Source organism: Simochromis diagramma, unplaced genomic scaffold (assembly GCF_900408965.1).
Source record: "Simochromis diagramma unplaced genomic scaffold, fSimDia1.1 OVJJ01000816.1, whole genome shotgun sequence".
Classification (NCBI taxonomy): domain Eukaryota; kingdom Metazoa; phylum Chordata; class Actinopteri; order Cichliformes; family Cichlidae; genus Simochromis; species Simochromis diagramma.
In genome coordinates, this window is record NW_024386908.1 from 10,420,234 (window position 1) to 10,442,465 (window position 22,232).

The 22,232-nt window shown below is 40.4% G+C and overlaps 1 protein-coding gene across 2 annotated transcripts in view; it reads left to right on the forward strand.

The window, feature by feature from the left end:
• The first annotated feature begins 327 nt into the window (after nt 1-327).
• Nucleotides 328-22,232, forward strand: part of iqsec3a (IQ motif and Sec7 domain ArfGEF 3a) — a 119,576-nt gene continuing 97,671 nt past the window's right edge. The window contains exon 1 of one of the 2 annotated variants that reach the window (XM_040035372.1): nt 328-1,376. In XM_040035372.1, the coding sequence (XP_039891306.1) occupies nt 781-1,376 (596 nt within the window). In that variant the 5' untranslated portion in view covers nt 328-780. The remainder of the gene's footprint in view (nt 1,377-22,232) is intronic. The other variant, XM_040035373.1, reaches the window with a different exon arrangement.

Below are 22,232 nucleotides of genomic sequence, written 5' to 3' on the forward strand. Positions count from 1 at the left end.
TGTATGTCATTATGAAACAGATGTCAGGTGTGGGCGTGAGTGTGAATGGTTGTCTTAATGTTCAGTATTATTTCAATTCAGTTCAGTTTTGCTTATATATAATATAAAGGGACTTTATACTGCAAGGTAAGACCCTATTTCTGGAGAAAACCCTAATAACCAAGCAATTTCTCCCTCAGAACAAACACTTTGTGAAAGTACGGAGGAAAAACTCCCTTTTCAGGGGGCTGTAGCCATTTGTAACAGCTAGTTGGCATTGAGGAGAAAGAGAAAAGAAGAGAAGAGAAAAGAAAAGAAAAGAAAGGGAGGAAAATGTGGGGAGAGAGTAGAAACCACAGAATAAGGGAGAAAGAAACAAGACAAAAAAAAAAACAAAAAACTGACTGGACTGTTGCCTGTGGGTTGGGCAGCAGCTTTCACGTTTAACGCTTTCACGTTTAACGTGAAAGCTGCTAGATTATTTGCCCTGCGTGTTGACATCACTGGTCCACTACGGCCCCGCCTCCGGACTCCGGTGATGCTGATCCCCCCTTGCATCAGCACCATTTCTGGTTTCCTTGCAAAGTACTGAGAGAGAGAGAAAGAGAGAGGGGGGTGGGGAGAGAGACAGGGAGAGAGCGAGAGAGAGACTCAACCTCACCAGAGCGTAGAGGCGTCAGACTGCCGCCACAGCATCTCGGTTACGCACTGTTCAGAGGCCCCATCGACCGATCACCGCTCCAGAACCAGCTAAAGGAGAAGTCAACATAGCCGGGCGCGTTGCCACAGCTACAGTCAGTAATGGAGAGCCTGCTGGATAATCCAATGAAAGCCGTTCTTTATCTGAAGGAGCTCACCACTATCGTCCAGAACCAGCAAAGCCTGATCCAAACACAGCGCCAGCGCATCGACGAACTCGAGCGGAAGGTGGAGGACCTGATCGGAGAGAACCGACAGTTGCGGGACCCCCATCACTACGTCCAGCAGCCCTCTCAGCACCACCATCACCACCACCACCACCACCCGACTCACCGCAGCGCCAGTCCCCAGGCGCCGGCCCACCTTCACCAACACCCGGGGAGCAACAAAGCTGCGGCTCATCTCGGCCAGCAGGCGCATCATCAGCAGCCACCACCATCCCAGCAGCAGCATCAGCAGATTACCGGTCTGTCGGCCCAGCCCCAGCAGCAGCAGCAGCAGCACCCGACTCCTCCTGCACCGTCTTCCCACCACCCACAGCAGCTGCAGCTCGTTCCCACCTCGCCGCAGTCGCCCAAAGCGAGCCAAGCCAGCCCCGACTCCGCCGAGGAGGACAAGAGGAGCCCCTGCTGCAAGTCGCTTGTTCCGCAGACTCCAACCACTCTCTGCCGTTCAGTGGGTCTGGCCAGGAAAGCGGAGTAAGTAGCTTTCGTGCTGCGTGCACTGCATAAAAAAGTTCCCCTTCAACGAAAAAGTAACATTAATAATAATGATGATGATAATGATAATAATTGGGATCAGAGCCAATCATCTTCTGTTTTTAGCGCCTTTACCTGATGCAAGTGTAGCCATGTGCCTTTTCCCAAATGACCTTTAATTAAAATGACAGAAACTGCTCTGTGTCAAACAGGTGACATTACTTCCCCAGATCTGCAGACTTTCTTGCCTCTCATGAATATCAGATTTAGTGACCTGAGTAATTTGTTCTACATATTACATTACTGTGACGATACCTATTTTATTGCAGTTTTTCCAGGCTAAATATAGCATATATAGAGTCCCTTCCTAAGTAGCCATCATGTCAAGTCAGTGCACGCACACACTATAACAGACCACAGTGTCTGTATGAGCTCAGTGCTGGACTCCATGTGATTTCACTTTGATTTACTTAACATCCCGCTTTCAAGCTGAGGCCTAATTTTCTCATTCAAGTTCCTCCTGTATTTTCACATTGTTCACTCTCAGTCACGCTCCCATTAGATCAAATGAATACTTAATGGATATTGATTTCGAGGACCGAGACTGGCATTTTAACTTGGGTTAATTTTGCACCAAGGTAGAACGTGACCACCTTTGCACGACCAAACAGTGGAAAGGACGTTTTTTTTTTTCTTTTTTGGGAGAGCAGAACTGAAATGTGATTCATTTATGCAGTTTACATGCTGTTCTCTTTGAGATGAGGTTACAGCGCGCTGTTTTTCTGTGCCTCCTCGTGTTTCCACATTCTGACTGTGGAATGCATCTGTTAAAATGCATCTGTTTTTAGGCACGGCTGAGGTAGCAGTTTCACAGGTGCCAGGAGTGCCTGGTGACATCGTAAACACCCATCTTAAAACATCAAGCAACTCCTAAAGGCACATCACTGACTCTGAGACGAAATGTCACCAATTTTGCTTGGAACACACCTACATGGAACTTTGATAGTGCAGGCTGTGGGTAAAAACAGCACATTCCTCATTAAGACAGAAACGGAAACACACAAGAGGAGCAATCCAGCAGGAATAAAAGCAAAGATAGAGAGACATTTTGGGGCTGTTTATAAATCGCCTAACAGCCACGTCAGATTGAAGCTGAATTTTCTGCTTTTTATAGAAGTTTTGCAATTATGGGCATCTTTACCGCAAATAAAACATATAAACCAAAATGTAAATCATCAGCAGCTATTTCTATACACACTGATTATTTACTACTTGTCTTTGTCTTACTTGACAGTAAATTGCTTATAACTTACACAAAGACACAAGCGTTGGCTCTGCAGCCACTTTTCACCAACAAATACATTAATGGAGCAAAAATTAATAAATGAAAATAAACACTGTCTGCATTAGCTGAAATTTTGGACGGCGGTAAAAGGTCAAAGATCAAATATTAACATATCTTATATCAATGAATCAATACAAATGATGGATAAAGGTATAATAAATACATATTGTCTGTGACCTCCTTTTATGCAGCTTTAGTTGAAATGTACAGAGAAGACTGATGAGTGTTAGTATGCATCTATATGAATAGATTACTAGTTTGACCATTTCAACTGTTTTTATGCCATTTCTGTGCATCTTAAAATTTCTCCTCTGTGTCACCTTCTTGCTGGATAACAAATCCTACACAAAATTGCAGGTGTAGTGATACTGCATCATTTTTTCCCTGTGCCTTTTTGTCATTTACAGCATACATTCGAGCTCACGGGTTCTGCAGGGCTCACATGACATATTCTGATCGGCGTTACAAAAATCCCCTTTGATTCAGTGTTGTAAAACAATAAAACCTGCAAACCTTTCGCATTTAAAAGCGCTGGAGTTGCTTCAGAGGTGTCCGTGCTGCTGATGTTGTTTGCCTCCTGCAATCAAGGTCACATGAACTGACTCTTCCAGATCCGCACAGTTACAGAAACAGCGCACTGCACTGAGCCCCATCTGCTCCACTTGGCTGCATTTGCATTGTTTTTGTTAATCCAGATTGATTCATCATGCCATTAAGTCGTAATTTCTAAAGAGTGCAGGGCAGGAATGGTACACACACACGCACACACACACAAAAAATCAGCAACGCACAAACTCACACAGTATGAACTGTACACAATGCATGTGATTCAGTAAGTAGGTTCAATTGTTGATTCAGTAACCATGCCCCCTGACAGTTCCACTAGGGTGATGAACAACAAGACAGAAAGATGATGAGATGGACAGAATTCAAAGGAGCGTATGGTACGATATCCCATCGTTAATGTAAAAGCGGTGATACATAAAATGCGCGAGACGTGAAGCAGCATCGTAATTTCCACTTAGAGCATTGATCCCGGTCAGGCAAGATTGTGAGTCGTTGCGCTGTCACTGCTGCAGGAGAATAGATACATTTCGAGTAATGGGAGGGTGACAGGGACACATTGCGAGCATCCTAATAAGCCGTGCATGTAAATGTGCCTGTATATTTATCTATTCTATTTGCTGGCCAGTGACTTCTGGTTATTCCTATCACACAGCAAATGTTGTGTAACAAGTGGCTTCTCCTGAGAAGTCTGTGGAAAATAAATGATGAGGGAAGCCCGCCACACCCTTAAGCAAAAGAACAGGGTACAGGCTTTCTTCCTGACATCACTAGGGTGTCTGTTTTCTGCTGTTTTCAGTGATACTGCTCAGATTTGCCCCACTGCTTGCAGTAGCTTTACATCATGAGCGTGGTATTGATCTTATCTAACTCTCGGAAAGAAAGCAAATAAATATATTTCCCCAAAGTTCACATGCCTATTGATCAGTGAAAACAATGAACATGTTTTATTTATAAAAGCATACATTTAGGTATGCTTTCCAAAGAAACAAGCTGAAATTAAGCAGTCAAACGTGCTGATGTGGAGGGATTTTCACGGTATCTCAGTATGTCTTTTGAAATAAATTTTTGTACTATATTTACATGCACGCATTTTGCACAGTTGCACAAAACAGATGCATAGAAATCTCAGGAAAAATAACCCAAATAGCATCAAGAGGTTCTTGCATTAACTGCAGAATTAAACAAATAATTCCTGACTATTGAGATGTAATGGATTTCCAGCTTAGCCGCCATTTTCCCAGCTCAACTAGGTGTTTTTGTTTGATTAAAAGACAGCAGAAAATCCATTTGCAAAGCTCTAAATTAAAAATTAAATGCTCGCTTGCTCCCGTCATGCATTTCTCGCCTCCTTCATTATTTTAGCACTGCGAATCGAGGCTGTTTTCAGCTTTGAGCGTCAAACTTGGCTGAAAAGTTGTTTCTAGTAACTTCTCAGAAAGACAGTCTGAAGTGTTGCAATTGTGTTAATGTGTCTGAGGCAGATTCATAAAGGGCCTGTGTGATCTAAACGCAGCAATCCTGGCTACACCTCTTTCCTCGTCACCCTTTTTCCGTCAACTGCGCCTCCAACTTTCTCGGCTTCCATTGTTCATATTCTCCCAATCTTTGACTCCTTCCTCATTACTTGTTTTCCATTCTCAGCTGTCCGTCTGCTTGTCTTTTCCTACCCTTCATTCAAACTCCATCTCTTAAATGTCCTCTTCTCCACATGCCTTCATATCATCATTCCCCTCCCCACTTCCCGTTTCCCTCTTAATCAGCAGCTTATGCTTCAGGAACCACCTCTGCAGTCTGAATCAGTATTCAGACCAGTCCTCAAACCATCAGGCTCTCCACCACTTAAACCATCTCCTGACTGGACTGGAGCCTTCAGTTCACCCTGCCTGCTCTGTATAGGGGTTGCCAAGTATGTGTGTGTGTGTTAAAACGTATGTTCAGGAGGGAATCGAGGAGAGTGACATTAAGAGTAGGCGAGGTGGTGCGTTTGTGTTCATAGGGGCGACTGAGGTGGAAATCCCTGAGTTCTCACTTAGCTCCAGGTGCTTCTCTACCGTTTTTTGTACCTCCCACACACTCTTACAGATATAATAGGCCTCTCGCCTTTACACACAAAACGCTCACTAATGCAGATAAAACCCTGACATGCCACATGGCAGCCTGCATGTTTTTCCACATTGGCTGCAACTCCCTCTGCACCCACCGTGCCCTCGTTTTCCCTCCTACCGGGCCTGCACCAACTGGAGAGCAGAATGTATGACATTTCACATGCCATTTCCTGCCTGCGACCGTGTCCTTCAGGAAAATCGTGTGTGTGTGTGTGTGTGTGTGTGTGTGTGGGGGTGGGGGGGGGGGGGGTTCACATAACTCTTCTAGATTGGGATTTCAGTGAACGCACATACACTCACAAATACATTGTAGCATACATTAGAGTAACCCCGCCGTGTTCCTGCTGGATGCCACTTCAGCTCCTTGTTCTGATGCTCTCAGATCAATGAGCCTGGAGCTTGACAGTTCATGCTCTAGCACCTAAGTCATCACTTTAAAGGCCCACTAGCCTTGATCCTATTAAATCTCCATTCTAAGGCTAGACTTTTGCTTTTATCAAAATTTATTGTCTGCCTTTTCTCCAAATAATATTCTTCATCATGACTTTACAAGAGCACTGTGCAACCAACACAAGGTTAAGAGCCAAAGAGACTGCTAAAGATTTGTGACAATGAGCGTTTAAATTGATGAATGCTGAATGCTTCTTGGGTGATTGTGTCACAGGAGGCTGAGCAGGTCATCCCTTATTTGGAAAGTTGGGGGGTTCAATCAGCCTGCTTGCCAAAGGGTCCTTAGGAAGTGTGTCTGTGAATGTAGCTTGCAGTGAAAGAGTGTTTGGAGTGGTCAAGAAGACTAGAAAAACACTACATTAGCAGCAAATCTTCTTTTAGGCATAATAAATGTCGGATACCTTTGCATCTCAACTTACCACTTGTCAGTGCTGGTTTATTTTTTCTATCAGGATAGAGCTGGAGCAAAATGTGTACAGGATGTTTGAGTGTTTGCTTGTTTTTATTGGATGCATCCAGTTTTCACTTCAGCAGCTTATACAAATTTAGTTATGGATTCTTTACCCTGTAGGTGATTAAAAAAATCCCCTGAAGATTAAAATGACAGGAAAATTAATTTTGTAGTGCAATAAATAAATAAATAAATAAATTAAAAAGATTTTAAGATTGCTTAAAATGGTTCAGTGAAGTCACGTAACTTCAACTTCAACTTCTGTGAGTGATACAACCTATATTCATTGTAGCTCCACTTCTGCACTTCTGTGATTGCCCAAGTTTCTAGGCCAAAAACCTTGGCACAAAAAGTGATGTGACTAGTTCAAAGCCAGTAGTGGTAAATGGCAAAATATATATTTATGATTCAAAAACAACCATTTCCTGTCTCTGGAGCCTGACAGAAAAGTAATACTGCTTCTAAGCATGTTTGTGTATTGGAAAACAACAGTGGGAGTGATTCCAAGAGAAGTAGATGGGTGGATGATGGATTTTAGGAGGTAAATGGTCCTTTCTATTTCCTGCTCTCTCGCTCTCTCTCTCTCTCTCAGCCCCCTTTCTCTTGCCATTTCCCTTTGTACCATTACTGGAGCTCTTTACTCTACTTCCCCCTCACCTCTCTGTATGGGAATCATGTCTGTTCGGTTATGACAGGGTGACTGCTGCTGCTGGAATCCAAATCATGAATATCACATTTGGTGCGTAGTGCTTTTAAATTGCTTCATTTCTCTGAGGATGTAGCTGCGGGGTGATTCCTGACTCACTGGTAGAATATTAGCTGTTTTCATGCACAAGTTGAGCGGGTCGAAAGACTGTCCCAGCTGTCTGTAATCCAACCGTGTGCGCTCGTGTGTGCATATGTATTTAGGATTGTGACTGTTTTTGTGTTAGGGTGTAAGAAAATTACATAAAAATTGCTGTTTTCTGAGATATACGGGATACATATCAAAGCCTTTACATTTATTTCAGTATGTGGATATGTGTAGTAATCCAGAGTGTAACTTCTTTAGGATTTGCCCCACCGGACACTGGACTGTTGGTCTGCAGTGCTGGTTTGATCCAATTTAGTTGTAACTGTGGCTGAATTTAAATTGAATTATATTGTACTGAGTGCAAATAAATAGGACAGCACTGCTCACACTGTGCAAATGGTATAAAATAAAATTACAGTTAATGGAATGGGCAGTTCTCTTCACAAGTGTGATGAGAAGCACAGGGAAATTGATCAGTTCTGTTGACTGAAAACATTCACTTTTAAAAGAGATTCAGTTCAATTTTTCTCTGTAACAAATTCAGTACTTAAATGAAAACAAACTACTGGCAGCTGCATTTGTCAGTGTCAAATGGTTTATTACCGTAAAACTATTACATTACTGTGTTGTATAGAACATAATATTTGGTTGCCATTATACTATTGATTTAGTGTCCCTACTCTGTCTGTGATTTCCATCAACATGAATATAAATATAACATATGAAAAATACTTTCCTCTATACCTTTCCTGATGAACAGGGTCTTAACCGTATGTTCTTATTAATGCATTAGGTTTCTTATCTTTTCTTAATTGGTAAAGGGGTCTTTGTTATGGTGACACACTACCCACTGGCAATAATGTATTAACACAGTTAGTGTAGGACTCTATGCAGTTCTTTTTCAGTACTAAGGGTGTACTAAGTACACCCTTAATTGAATGTAGCTGATTGTCGTTGAGCAAATGTGAGCACCTCTATGAGAGCAGAAGTTTTGGCAGTTTGCTGGTTTGGAGGATTCAGATGCACGTTAGCAGCACACAAAGAAGTGGATGACCCATGGTGGGCCGTGCAGTGGTGAAAGAAATTGCAAAAAAACTAAGAGACTTCTGGAGCAATGTCATTTTACAGATAAGACCAACATGAAGATATTTCACAATAATGCACTGTGCTACAGTAATTCAGCATAAAAAACCTCAAACCAACTGTAAGCAAGGAGGTTTTGCGCCTTTCACTAAGTCGAAACCCAGTTTGGGACAAGCTGTTGTCCTGCAAAAGGATAATGAACACAACAAACACACTAGCAAATTTACAACAACATGTCTAAAAAAGGTGCTGCAATGACCCAGTAAAAGTCCAGATCTAAATCTGAAATGCTAAAATGAAAGCCCACAAATCTCGATGAACTGAAGTAAGGGGCAAAAATTCCTCCACAACATTTTGATATGAGAGACTGAAAAATTCATGCAGAAAAATGATTACTTGAAGGTACTGCAACTAAAGTTGGTTCTACAACTTATTGAATTTGATGGGGTGTGCTTAGTTTTTTGCAGGACTGTAAAGAGAAAAAAATGAGAGAAAAAAACCCCCAAGAGCTACATCTCTGACTCTACAGATGTCAGTTAGCATGTTAACAGTTATGCCTGTTAACAGACCTGCATAGAGTCCTGTGAAAATGTTCCTTTTCACAAAAATAACTGTGACCAATATTACTTATGCACTACTTTTAAAGTAGAGTTGGGATGACCTTTGTTATGTATTTGCTCAAGATAAATATTGTAAAACTGAACTGCAGTGTGATGTTAAACATTTAGTAGGAAGAGTCTTTGCACTCTCCAGTACATAACTGTCATCCTGGTGGTGCCCAGTTCGTATCATTACATTGACTCTGGGAATGGATGAAAAATGATCGTGCACAGATGAGTTTGATGTGGACTCAAGCAAAAGAGATACTCAAGTGTGACTTTTCTGAAAAAGAAAAAAACTGTATTATACCACAAAAACAATATGATACAGTACAGGTTTTTTTTACAGATTTTTTTGCAGGAATGTATTCATTTATTTATTTTACACACGGAAAAATCTGAAACCCTTTTTTCAGTACAAGCTAAAAACCTGATCCGTTCAGTAACTGTATATGTCAGGTTTAATTAATGGTGTTTTTGACTGCATTCCAGGTGATGCCAGGTGTTTCAAGCTACAGTGAGAGGGGTGATAATGTGGCACAACTCCCCCCCCCCAGAATGACAGACAGGCTAAATAATTGGACAGATTAAAAAATAAAACAGGGGCAAAACAATTGCATAACACATACTGAGAAGCCCCATAGGGCTGAGGAGCCCAAATGTTGTCCCACTTTCCTCAAGGCTGAAGTGCAAAACAGTTTCCTTTCGTTGTCCTCTATCTGCGTGCTCCTTAATCAATCAAAATGAAAAACTTTGGCTCAGCCGTTCTTTTTCTTGTTCTTTTTTTTCCTGAACATGGCTTCCAACTGTTTCCCAGGCAACACGCCGACTCGCTGAAAGACAGACGTGCCGTTCTCGTCCTTGACGCATCCAGATGCCTCATATGACATTTCATTCCATTAGTAAATATTGCACACCCACAATGTGGCTCTGCCCAGGATTTTGACATGTTTTTGTAGGTTGTCATGTTACACTAGCTGCGCAGCAAGTTGCCGCCTTCATGGTTGGAGGTAAATTATTCACACATCTGATGGATGCATTTCATTTCTTCTCCATGCAAATGAACAGCAGGCCTAATGAGCAATCAGCGGAGTGCACGCGCGCCATTAGTATGCAATCTACATATTTCAGAGTTGTGTTTGCAAATGGAAATGCCATCAGTGTTATCATCTGGTGTCACTCAGTCCCATCGCATATTGTAAACAGATAACGTCACGAAGTAACCAAAGCTTGCATCAATATCAGTTGCTTCTGAAATCTGTGCTTTCTCATTACTGCGATAACTTTTATTACGTTAATGGTACATTAGCAAAATCTACGATCATATAATATTTCAAAGAGCTGGCCTCTTTCCAATCGTATGATTTAAAACTATTTTTGTTATTGTGGAGCTAAGAAAATAAGTGATGTGCAGATGTCATTAGAGTAGCACTAATACATGCCTCGTGGCTTGCTTTTTAAAAAAAATCTCCTTAAAATCCATTGCAATCTGTGTTATCGTTCAACTTAAAATGTGCTTTTAGGCGTCAGTTAACAGCTGCTAGCATATGCAGTGTTTTAAAAATCTGTTGACCGTAGCGTAAAACTTCTAACCCTCTCAAGGCAGGCGTTGCAGATTTGCAACAGTTAAAAGCTAACAACCTGATTACCCCACATACATATTTTATGAGTTTTTTTTTCTCAGAAGTACCACTGCAGGTATTCTTTTGTGTATTAGCAACAAAAACTTAATTTGAGCCTGAGAGGGCTAAATGTCTTCAATGTTATGCTTCATTTAAATCTGTGCTGCTCTAGTGTTTGCCCTTCATGCTAAGATGCTGGAATTCCTCAAGGGCAGACAGCGCTGTGGCATGTCTGCGAGTGGTCAGTGAGCTCCTGAAAATGTTCTTTGAAAGTAAAAGCAGTTGTGGAAAAATGTCCTCCCATCTATCACAGAGATTTCACCTCCCGAAAGCTTAGCAGAGAAAATCCCTCGACAGACAATTGTGATTGTTTAGCACCATGTGCACTCGTCTGCATCAGCGTGTGTGTCCGCACGAGCAGTTAAATTATGGGGTTGTGTTGGAGGTGAACAGTTTGAACAAAATATTTAATTTTGTGTCATTTTTTGAGTCCAGTAGTGAGATTTAGTTAAAGAACTAAAGATATATATGATGCACTTCTGCTACTACAGAGTGTTTATTGTGTTACGCTTCTTTTATATGTTGAGGGTATAAATGATTTTGCAAAGGATAAACCTGTGCATCTTCAATCATAGCTAACCCAGCAAGCCTCCTCTGCCCTCAGTCCTCTCTCCTCTAGATGCATTTCCAGAATTGAGACATCCTTCAAGATGGCGTGTGGAATTGATGTCCGTGTCACAGCGGGAGGATGGAGGTTACCCGAGACAAGGAGGCACGGAATAGAAAAATGAGACGAGGAGTTCAGCAAAAAAGGGAAAGGGAGAAAAAGTAAAAGCAAAAAAAAGAAGCCACGTGAGAAATATAGATAGATATATAGCTTGATAAAGGATGGTGCACACAGTTAATAAGGAAGATGCAGTGAAGGGAAATGTTTACAGGGGCTATATATTTTTTATTTTAATTTCATAACATGAAGTATGCAACATATGCATTTCCTGCCTTTTAAACTTTGTGTAATCTGAACATTACTGCAGTTCGTTTATCGGCCGTTGCTCTCTATCCAACATAATCTCCGTACAGCATTAGATACTCGCACAGCTACACGCACACACACACTTGTGGACAAGCACACGCTAGCCTAAGGAAATGTCAGGTATGGTTAACTTTACGAGCCAGAGTAATGTTCAAAGCCGTCCACCTAAGCCTGCGAGGCACTCTGGAGTTGATCGGAACAGGCACTGCATGTCCAATCGCCTTTCCTGGTCTTCTCAGCGGCTCCACCAAGCCTCAACCATGATTTATTGTGCTGTGTAGTAGAAAAAATATACAGGAAATACTTTCATTCAGGTAATAACTTAATCACATATTCACTCATTTGCATTATTTATTGCAGCTGTGGGTGCAATTTTTTCACCTGATTGATTTGACTTTTCACTTATGAAGCTTTTAGAATTTATAGCTGCAGAAAAGTTTGTGGCTTGTATCGGCTGTGATCTGTGATATTTTGTAGCCATCATAGCCTGTGCGCACATTTGGACGACCATAAAAGCACTCTGTCCTTCCCCTGCACTGTGGTTACATCATCAACGCCTGTCTGTCAACCCTTTGACGCCCTGTATTACATCATCAGGTACACAGTCCCATAGGGAGGAGACGATGTTGTCTTTGGATGCTTCGACTTGGAGCAAATCCTAAAAACGGGCTAATGAGGTAATCAGGACACGGATGCTGTATGAGTCATATATGTGAGACCCGAGCTTCCACGCCTTCATTTTCCCCACCGTACAAACACAATGTACAAATTATGCGAAAATCCCAAAGCACAAATGCTGTCTGAATGAAAATAAGTTAAGCTACATCCTCAGAAAATATAAAGCTACTGCTGCTGATCTGTTACATGGCATTTTCCTCATCAGCATTAAATCTGCAGATATGACAGCCATGTCACTTTGATAGCATCAGCGTGAAGTGTGGAAAATATCTGTAAAATCTGACCCGCTGCCAAGTCTTCAGCAGATGGCCCCGGGGGCAATACGGTGGAGCTTGATGCTCGATATGAGCTGCTAAAACGGCTCGATAGTGGAGGCACCAGCTGGAGGTCAGATGGACGACAATGGAAATAAATAAAAAAATAAGTAAAAATTGCTGCTTTCATGGGAGACAGAGTGAATGTAATTTCTGTGCGAACAAAAAAAAAGTCTTTCTGTCATATTTAGCATTGCGCCTGAGAATCTGTCTTTTTTTTTTTTTCATTTATTCAGGCTGACAAAAGAGTTCAGGCTAGCAAAATCAGTTGTGTTCATAATATTAAAATTGATTTTGAAAATCCGATTTATGATTTGCTATAAAAGGAGTCAACCAAATAAAATGCAAAAATGAGAAATAGGTGGAGCAATTTGCTGAAACTTGTGCAAGCCTATGGAAATGTAGTATATAAGGAAGCAGGAACTATGTTAGGATAATTCTAACAGCCTTTACTGACAATATTTGGCATGACCACCTTTATTTTTATTTTTTTTGCACAGCCTGAACTCTCTTAAGCAAGCTTTTGTGTAATTTCTTCGATCCATTGCTTGTTTCTGGATTTCTTTCTTCCAATGACCTAAATTTTAGGTCATTGTGTTACTCGCAGCCAGTCACAAAAACACATAATCTGTTCTAATTTTCTTAGTTTACTTCAATCTACAAAAATATCACATGTAAACATGTTTGATGAGCATAAAATAGCATTGCTACCCCCAAAAAGTGATTCCCAAAGAACTATTAGATCAAAACTCAGCATGGTGTAAAGTAATTCCTCTGAAATACAAGTGAATTGGCCAAGTCAAAGACAAAACCAGGAGGGGTCAGTCTAAAAAAAAAGTATCTAACTAAAAAGAAATAGAAAAAAAACCAGCAAAGAGCTGACAGGACCTGATAGATGCATGTGGACCCTCATTATTAGGAAAAGCTTACAAGAGATTACAAAAGATTACACATTACACAAGAACAGGGTTGAAAACCAGTGCCAGGTTCTTATGGAGTGATGAATCCAAATTTGACATTTTTGGTTCAAATTGTCATCAATTAGTACAGAGAAAATCAGGTAAGAAGGACAACAGTGAGTATCCGCAGCATCTGTGTGAATGGCAGTGGCTTAATTTTTCAGTTTAGTCTTGATCTCAAACACAAGGTCAGTACTGTTAAAGCATACGTGGGTTGAAAAGCACACAATAGAATACTACAGTATGAGTCATGGGTTAGCCTCCTCAGAGCCTGGACCTCAATATTATTGAAGCAGCGTGGGATCATCTTGACAGAGAATGGATCAAAAGCTGCCAAAAACCCAAGAAGAGCTTTGAAATGTCCTTCAAGAAGCCTGGAGAACTATTGCTCAAGACCACTTAAAAAAAAGGGCTCCTTAGAAGCAAAATATGAAGAAATGATGGGTAGCTCAAGACTTTGCACAGTAGTTAATGAGATATAACTCTTACTGCATTCTGTAGGAAGATTAAGCTTTGTCAAGATGAGATGTAAGAGATGTCCAATTTGAGGCACTTGCGGGCATTTGAGGCAGCGATAAGTTCACGGTGACATAATCAAGATACACGTGGCACTCGGAGACTTTACAATTGTGAGACTACATTATTCACACTTGCAGGTGCACATTTGTTCACCCCATTAATTTGTCTTAATTTTCGCATATGCTACTTTTAGAACTTCAACGTTTGCTTTCAAGCCTAAGAAGCAGCTGATCCGGGTCCATTTTGCTCTAAGATGAACTAGTTTCTGGTTTGCGGTTACAAGCCTGAGTGTTATCTGTCATTAAAACCTGCATACGACTGTCTTAGTGTGGCATGAAATTTGGCTAAAGAACAACATTTCTCACATAAAACATCTCCAGATGATATAAATCCAGCTCAGTGTCACTCTTCGCTGAGATGGAGCTCTCTTTGACAAGCGTGCACTCTGGAAAGTGGTTCACTCCTGTTCATCGAAAGGTGTAGAGCTCTCTCATGCTCTATTGGGTGTGCCTCTATTCATCAGAAGGTTTTTAGGTTTTATTGAAGAGGGACCAACAGCTGGGAGTGAAGTTAAAATAGAGCACAAAATGTCGAGAGCCTGGAAAGTGCTTTGATTTCAGGGGGTGTGATATCAAAACTTGACATTTGCTGTTGATATTTTGTAAATGTCTTTTTTCCTTGTACATAACTCATGTCGCTGCTAAAATATGCCCAAACTGACAACACACTATGAAAAACCTGGTTTATATTCAAATGAAGCTTTCAAACGGGCTCAATGTTCAGACAAAGATTATTACTCATCACATTCGGAAGCTTGGTTCCCACCAACTGGAGGTTTGTTTTGGCATAAACGCAAAGCTTTAGAGTGAACTGGTTTACTGTCAAATGCTGGAAATCACATTGGCTATGATCACACAGAGAGCGTGTATATATAAAGCTAAAATCCTGGAGGTTTTTTTTCTTGTTTGAAGGCCTGAATATGCGGGTGGAATGTTTTTCCACCTCCTTTGTTAGCTTCATCTTGGAAAAATTGGACTTGCCTTTCTCGTCCATCTCCAGCTCTTTCCGTTTAAAGCTAAGCCGCTTGGGAGAGCCCATAAGTCCATGCTGACGTAAACCTTTCAGGGATTTTTTTTAATTCACTGTCTGTATGTGTAGAGGAATTAATATAGCAGGCTTTAAGGTGTGTGTGTGTGAGAGAGAGAGAGGAAGACTGAGATCAGTGCGTTACTCATAAGAGATGCCTGATTTAGTTTAAGGATAGTTTCCTGCTAATAATCCACTGCACTATCACGTTTAATTTTAATGCCCCAACACACCCCCAGATGCAAGCACTGGGTATGTGTGTTGAATTTATTCGTCACAGAAAGCCTTACACACTTGTAGCCTGTAAAACACGGTGATAAACTAGCACTTAGAGCGGCTGCCAATTTGCCAAATGGAGGTGAAGTATTGCAAAAACATTTTGGGTCTCTATTTTTTATTTAACATGATCAAAGTGCTTCCAATAATACTGCCACAGGATGAGCTGACTTGCGAAATGCATGTAATATATTAGCCGACCTAAATTAATCTCAAGGGCTGAGAGGATCGCTATGGCGATGCAGAGTACCAGTGTTTTCTCTTTTTTTCCATTCTGTGTGAAGCACTGACAGAGCTGCTTGGCTTTAAAGCCTTTTTTCAATGGAACGCATCATGAATGTGCTTTATATAGATTTTTTTTTGTTGCTTCATATAAATTTTACCTTGAATTTTAAATCCATTTATGTCACAGTGTGAAATAATGTCAAAAAACAGAAATTAATCCCCTTTAAAGCTAACTAAAAGTCCTCAGCTAGCCTTAATATCTCCCCCCAAGGTTAATTCTTTTTGTATTTACCATGTTTGGCCTTCAGAGGCAGACTAATATGTTATTTCCAGACTGCCAGGACATGCTGTGCGAAACCTAATCTATCAGATATCACATGCTTTGATCTACCTCCCCCCCCCATACACACAGGCCACCACCACTTCGGTGTGAAGTGTATCATTTCAGCACATGCAGGTTTTTTTCCGCCTTGAGCTTTCAGCCAGAGAGCTATTGACACAGTAAAGCTGGATTCAACACTGGGAGGAGCGCATCGACAAACACATTAGACACCACAAGTTAAAACAAAATAGAATGATACTGCTGTGCGCAAATTGCGCTCTCCCTCACACAGAGCCAGTGTGCGGAAGAGCTTATAAAAGCTTATAGATTTTTTATAGGTGGTATTAGTGAGCTCAGGCCATGAGGGGGGGAACTGAGTCATTGGTGTGGAAGATCAGAAAGCAGGTCATGCGAGTTCAGTTTAATCTTCAGTGCCCGCATTGATCAAACAGTCCGCTACTTGCCGGTGGTGTGTGTGAGTGTGTGTGTACAAAAACTAGAGGCAAGGATTTGCAGTCTTGTAAATGTTCTAATTCAAACGCGTGGAGAAAAAGTCCTGTTGATGTCTTGTAGAGGAAATTTTCACTTAAGCCTAAACATGGGAGTGAGTGGATTGCCATCACCCGTAGACAGATAGAGATTAATTAGCAAATTATAGCTACTAGTGTTGTCATATCAGTGCAACTTGTTTCCACCATGAATAGATTCAGGATATATGGTGCCACAGTTAACTTGTACGCAGGGTCAGATATGTGCTATCTCTCTTGCGCAGTCGTCCCTTTTAGAAGTCCCCTCATAAACCAGAACGGTTATAAAAAGCTTGCAAGCTGTTTTGGAAAGATGGAGGCGATAGTAAAACTGAGCAGAGAGATGGTAAAAGTAATGGAGAGAAAACTGTGAGGAGCCAGAGATCAAAGCAGGCAGAGATAGATAAATGAATGAAAGGAAATGTGCTTTAAAAGATGAAAAGAGTTCGTCCTCTTTCCATCCCACCTTACCTTCGTGTGCAGTGTTTCCACCCCAAATTAGGTGAAATCAAGTGTCCTAAGAGTATCGAAACAGTCTGCCTCTGCGTGGATACAGATGTGACTGTGTCTGTGCACACATCAGAGATAACTGATCTGCCTCACACATGCTGTGGCTGTTGTTTTTCTAGAGTTTATTACCTGCATCTGTACATGAACTGATCAGGACACAAAGTAAAGAATTAACAGCTTTTGGACTTAAATAAAATAATCCTATAAGTCAACGAATGATGCAAAACTAGTGGTGAGTTGTTGGGGTTTTTTTTTTAATGTCTGCAATTCTGGTCTTAAACTCATCACGCTATACAAGATAAACCTGATGGTTAAACATGGGTTTGGAGAACATTGTGTGGATAAACATAAACATTACAACAATGACTACAATAGAGTAGTAAATGATGTTTATGATAGAACGATCACATTGGCATTTGAGATGGTCATGGCTTAAATAATAAGACTTACTGCGTTCCTGTTTAACTCATTCACTTAAAAAAAAATCTTTGGCTTTCCTTAAGTGTTCAACTAGGTTCAGGAACCAAAACGTCTTTTTCTGCATTGAATTATGATAAATCTGGAGTGATGTTGTCCTCACTGTGCTGTATGTGTCAAAGGCTAATGGTAAAAGAAACCAAGCTAGCAGCTTGACTGAATCATGGTAGTTGAAACTATGGAAACTGACTAAGAAGGGGCTCACTGATCCACAATGAAATAATTCATAAGATAATGATATTTGTGCACGAATGACAAATACCCATATTTGTTAATGATTTAGAAATATTGTAACAATAAATTTCATTGTATTCAACTACCAATTCGTTTATTTAAGACAGCTGTTATGAAAGTGTTAAGGTAAAATGTTTTATGGTGTCACTAAGTGCTTCATGGGGTCACCGTTAGTCAAACTAGCCTTTTAAAAACACCAAAATATCTTGGGTTTTTTTGGGGTTTGCCGTTCATCCATATATTTACCTCCACTTATCCAGTTCAGGGTCACAGAGGAGCCTGTCCCAGCTGTCATCAGGCAAGAGGCAAGGTATGCACCCTGGTCAGGTCAACATTTTGCTGCAAGGCTAGCACAAAGAGATACCATTCAGTCTCACATCCACACCCATGGCCAATTGAAAATAAACAGTTAACCCAAAAAACATGTTTTTTGGACTGTGGGAGGAAACTGAAGCCCCCACACTACCATGCTGCGCTTTGCAAGGTTGTAAAAATGGTCTGGAAAGTCAGGTCAGCCTCTAGTGGTCATTAGTAAAAATGCACATTTTGGCTCTAGCTTAAATTTTCAGCCCCAGAGGTTGCTGCTTGTTTTGGACAGAGGCAGATAACTCCCCCCCTCCACCCATTCACAACATTGTGTTAAGGCAAGCAGCTGGTTCCAACTTCATTTCAAGCATATACATACACTGTTTTAATCTTACTCTTGCCAACAATGCGCATAAGCATTAGTTAGAAAATTAATGCAATTTGGCCATAAATGCAAGAAGTGAAGACATGCCAGGCATTGTTTGTGCGACTCTTAATAAAAACGATTTGCTCTTTTTGAAAATGTCATAGTACAAAAGTGATAAACAGATTTTATTAGGTTAATTAAACATTAATGTAACCCGTCTGAATTTTGACTATCAAAGTGCACATAATTTTTTTAATGGACCTTCAGAATATAAAACCTTTATCTATGTGAACAAGTGGCTCCGCTGTTCCAGCACTCTTACTAATCTGTGTCCCCTCTGAGACCGCCTGTGTTCTGGACCTATTAAAATCGGCCACAGCGGTGTCATGCTCGTTAAGGCGAACACAATTAGAGGAGCCATTAACAATGGGAATTAATTTGCTGTCATACCCTCCCTGTACTGCCTGCTATTGTTGCGTCCCCCCAACCCCACTGCCACTCCACCCCAGCCTTGCTTTTTTGAGGCCCTGTCTCCACTTCTTTTTTCTTGACTTTATGGAGCACAAGTAGCACAACAATCTGTGCTTTCATGGCTGAGCTGTTTTGGGAAAGTCTAAAAATGATTATTACTTTTTTTTCCCAAGGATGCTGTTTAATGTGTGCAACTATTGCACTTCACAAAGGCACTTCACAGGGAACAGACTGAAGGACTCCTAAGTTGAGCCTGTAGTCATGCTCTTGAAGGACGTTTGGAAGAGGGCGTACGGGTCTCCTTGTGATTCCAGTCAGTGATCAAAAGACTAGTATGCTGTAATAAGGGATTGAGGGATTGTTGCTGTTGTAAATGTTGACCTTGCTTTCTCACCTTTGTGTCTTGATTCTCATCTCTCTGTCCTTCCCTGTGTCCTGGGTCAAGGGATGCGACAAGGCATACGGAAGGCCGGTTGCTCTTTTTACCAGTGACACCCTCTGACAGCAAGAGTAATTGTGCAAATTCTTCTTTAGCTTAACACGCCCAGAACAGGGGGATGGAGAGTCATCGAGAGTGATGGAAACCAAGTGTTAAAAGGACAGAAGGAAAGGAGTGGAATGGGGGTAGATGTGGGTGTGGGGGGTATTGGAGTAAGAGATGGACGATGGAGACTGGAAGTCAGGAATGTGGACAATGTGAAGTAGCTTCCACTTTGAAAGAGAACTGCAAACTGAGGAAGAAAGAAAAGCAAAATGGCCTCAAAGCTTTTTGACATTAAAATTTTAAGTCCTTGCTCTGTCCTCGCTATAAGCCAGTATTGCCTTCATCTATGACTGTAGGGCCATTGACTGTTCCAGCAAAGGAGGGGGATGTCTTGCTTTGATGCATTATCAGTAGACTTGCTGGAGCCACACTTTCACTGTCCTGTCAATTGTATTTCTTTCTCTTAGAGGTTTTGATGAACTGCTAATAGTGGAAAATTTCACTGTGTTAGTATAATAAAAGCACTTTTACACAGTGAGTTCTTGGTCAGCAGCTTTAAAGACAAATGATCTAATCAGTCTTTCTACTAAAACTTTATGAGAATTCTTTGTTCTGAAAAGAGTATTTTACCATTTCACAGCCCAACCTGCTAATGCATTGGTTTGAAGTGCATGGCCTGACTCTTTAAGTCTGTTGGTAGAAGACAAAGATTTCTGCTATCATGATAATCAATTAATTGTTCTCAGTCGGTAAAAAAGGAACACACCATGAACTAGAAAAAACAAAACAAAACTGAAAGTGTCAGCAGGAATTTATTATTATTTCTTTTGCAATTTAATATAATTGTGAAGACAAAGAGAGGTTTGTTAGCAGTCCAGTGTCCACAGCTTTCAAGATATCATTTTTAAAAGCTGTGTGACTGTAGACCCTGGTAACAGCTAACTAGATTCTTTAAGCATTTGATCTTTGTCGTCACTGTTGGAAGCAAAGGTCAGCATTCGCCTTGAAAAAAAAACATATCAAGAGTGTTGTACACAGTTTTTTCTCTCAGTATGACGCCACACAACATCAGAATCCTTTTATTATCATTTAACATCAGATATTCAGCATGTTGTAGTATAAACAGCATAAAGCATCAAAGTTTAAGTATAGCCTTTGCCCTTCTGGGGACGTTGTGCTCTCTGTGCGCACTTGTTTAAAATGAAAACAACCGTTTGTTGCACACATTGTATTGCTCTGTAAACAACTAAACAATTTTTTTCTGCACTTTTTTTTTAGCTGGGATTACTTTTCAGAAACTTCAGTTGAGTTGAGAATAGATGTTTTTTTTTCCCCGGAGACGCAGTTGCCTGGTCTGTCTCTGTCCATGGTGCTGATTTATTCAAAATATGAACTCTGTGCTTCTGTGGACATCTCTCCTGTATTACCTCTAAACAGGCATAAATGGAAAAGGATATGGGGGGGAAATTATTAAAATGAAACATCATTAGATAGTTTTTCACCTAAGTAGTGTTTTTAATCTTGAGTTGAATTTCCTAAAATAAATATGTTACTAAGATTAAAAGAAAAATCCAAACACTGCAATATGTTGTATTCCTGATATATTCTTTTCTCTGGTTGTTTATTTCATACACGCTATTTTAAATTGATTTGATCATTTCTGTCAGCATACACATCTTTTAAACCATATCCTCCACTCCCTCCTCCCCTTTCCTCGTTCCATGCTCACTGACTCGCCGTGCTACCTTAATATGATTTCCTCATCTTTATCTAGGAATTCTGAGGAGCTTGCAGGGATCTCTTTTATCACTCATCCACTCTCAGATTCCTGCACTTGCCTTTCTTTGCTATAAAAGGAGCTAACTGTGATGCCCTGCAGGAAAATATGTGGCAGAACTGCCATAATGGACATAACTGCGTAGCTCTATGTAGTAATGCTTCATTTCATCGTGGATGTTAGCAAAGTCCTTTGACAAAAAAAGTCTTGCTCAGCAGCTAGTTTGAAGCTTGTACAAAAATTGTATGTAATCTCGTAATCTTGATGACACTCACTAATGGCTTGGTGTCTCTACTCATTCATGCACTTAACTCAGGGTGAACATGCTCAGAGCTGGTTGATCTGATCAGCTGTTCTTGAACTGTAAACTCAAAGTTGTCAGTCCGAATGTTAATTAACTCTAACTTCATGAGTAGACTCAGAGTTTGCTGAACCTGCTTCCTGGAATAGGGCCCAGAGCACTGAACAAATACCATCTTTATTCACATTATAGATACAGTGTAACAATCCTGTGTTAGGCTCCGGGGCAGATATTGTTGTGTGAGAGCAAACACAGCATCTTAATGTCAATAAGCTTGAAACAAAAGAGAAAAGTGACTGGAAAGATCACCTTATAACATCCAAACTCATTTACAGAATATATGATTGAGTAATTTTTTTTCCCGTGGACCAGCTTCCAGATGTATCACACACACACATATTTCAGTATAAGTGCATAATTTCCACATATAAATGATAACAGTGTTTCAGTCCTTTACAAAAACAGAAAAACAAACTACTCACTTATAAGCAGTGTTGGTCAAGTTACTTGAAAAAAGTAATCAGTAACTAATTACTGATAACTTCCCCAAAAAAGTAATCCCGTTATTTTACTGATTACTTATTTTCAAAAGTAATTAATTACTTAGTTACTTTTTTAAAAACACAATTTACAACCTGTATAGGTGATAAAGCGATAGATCTTTCAGCCCAATTCTACTTTGTCTGCATATTCCATCATATAAAATGTAATCAAAAGTCTCTTTTTTTTCACTTGTTTTTATCAGTTTTAATCTTTTAATTTCATGCATCAAGTAAAAATTAAATTATATGCACCATTCTCTGACTTGAAGAAATTAGTTTAACATTTAAACCTATTTTCTGCACATTCCAGCAAATAAAATAAAATATTTTTTGTGTTTACACTCAGTCTTTCAAATAGATGCAAGTAAAACACAGCAGAAAATAAATAAAGTCAAAGACTAGCGGTCCTGTTGCTCTATTTTCACCTGTAAAG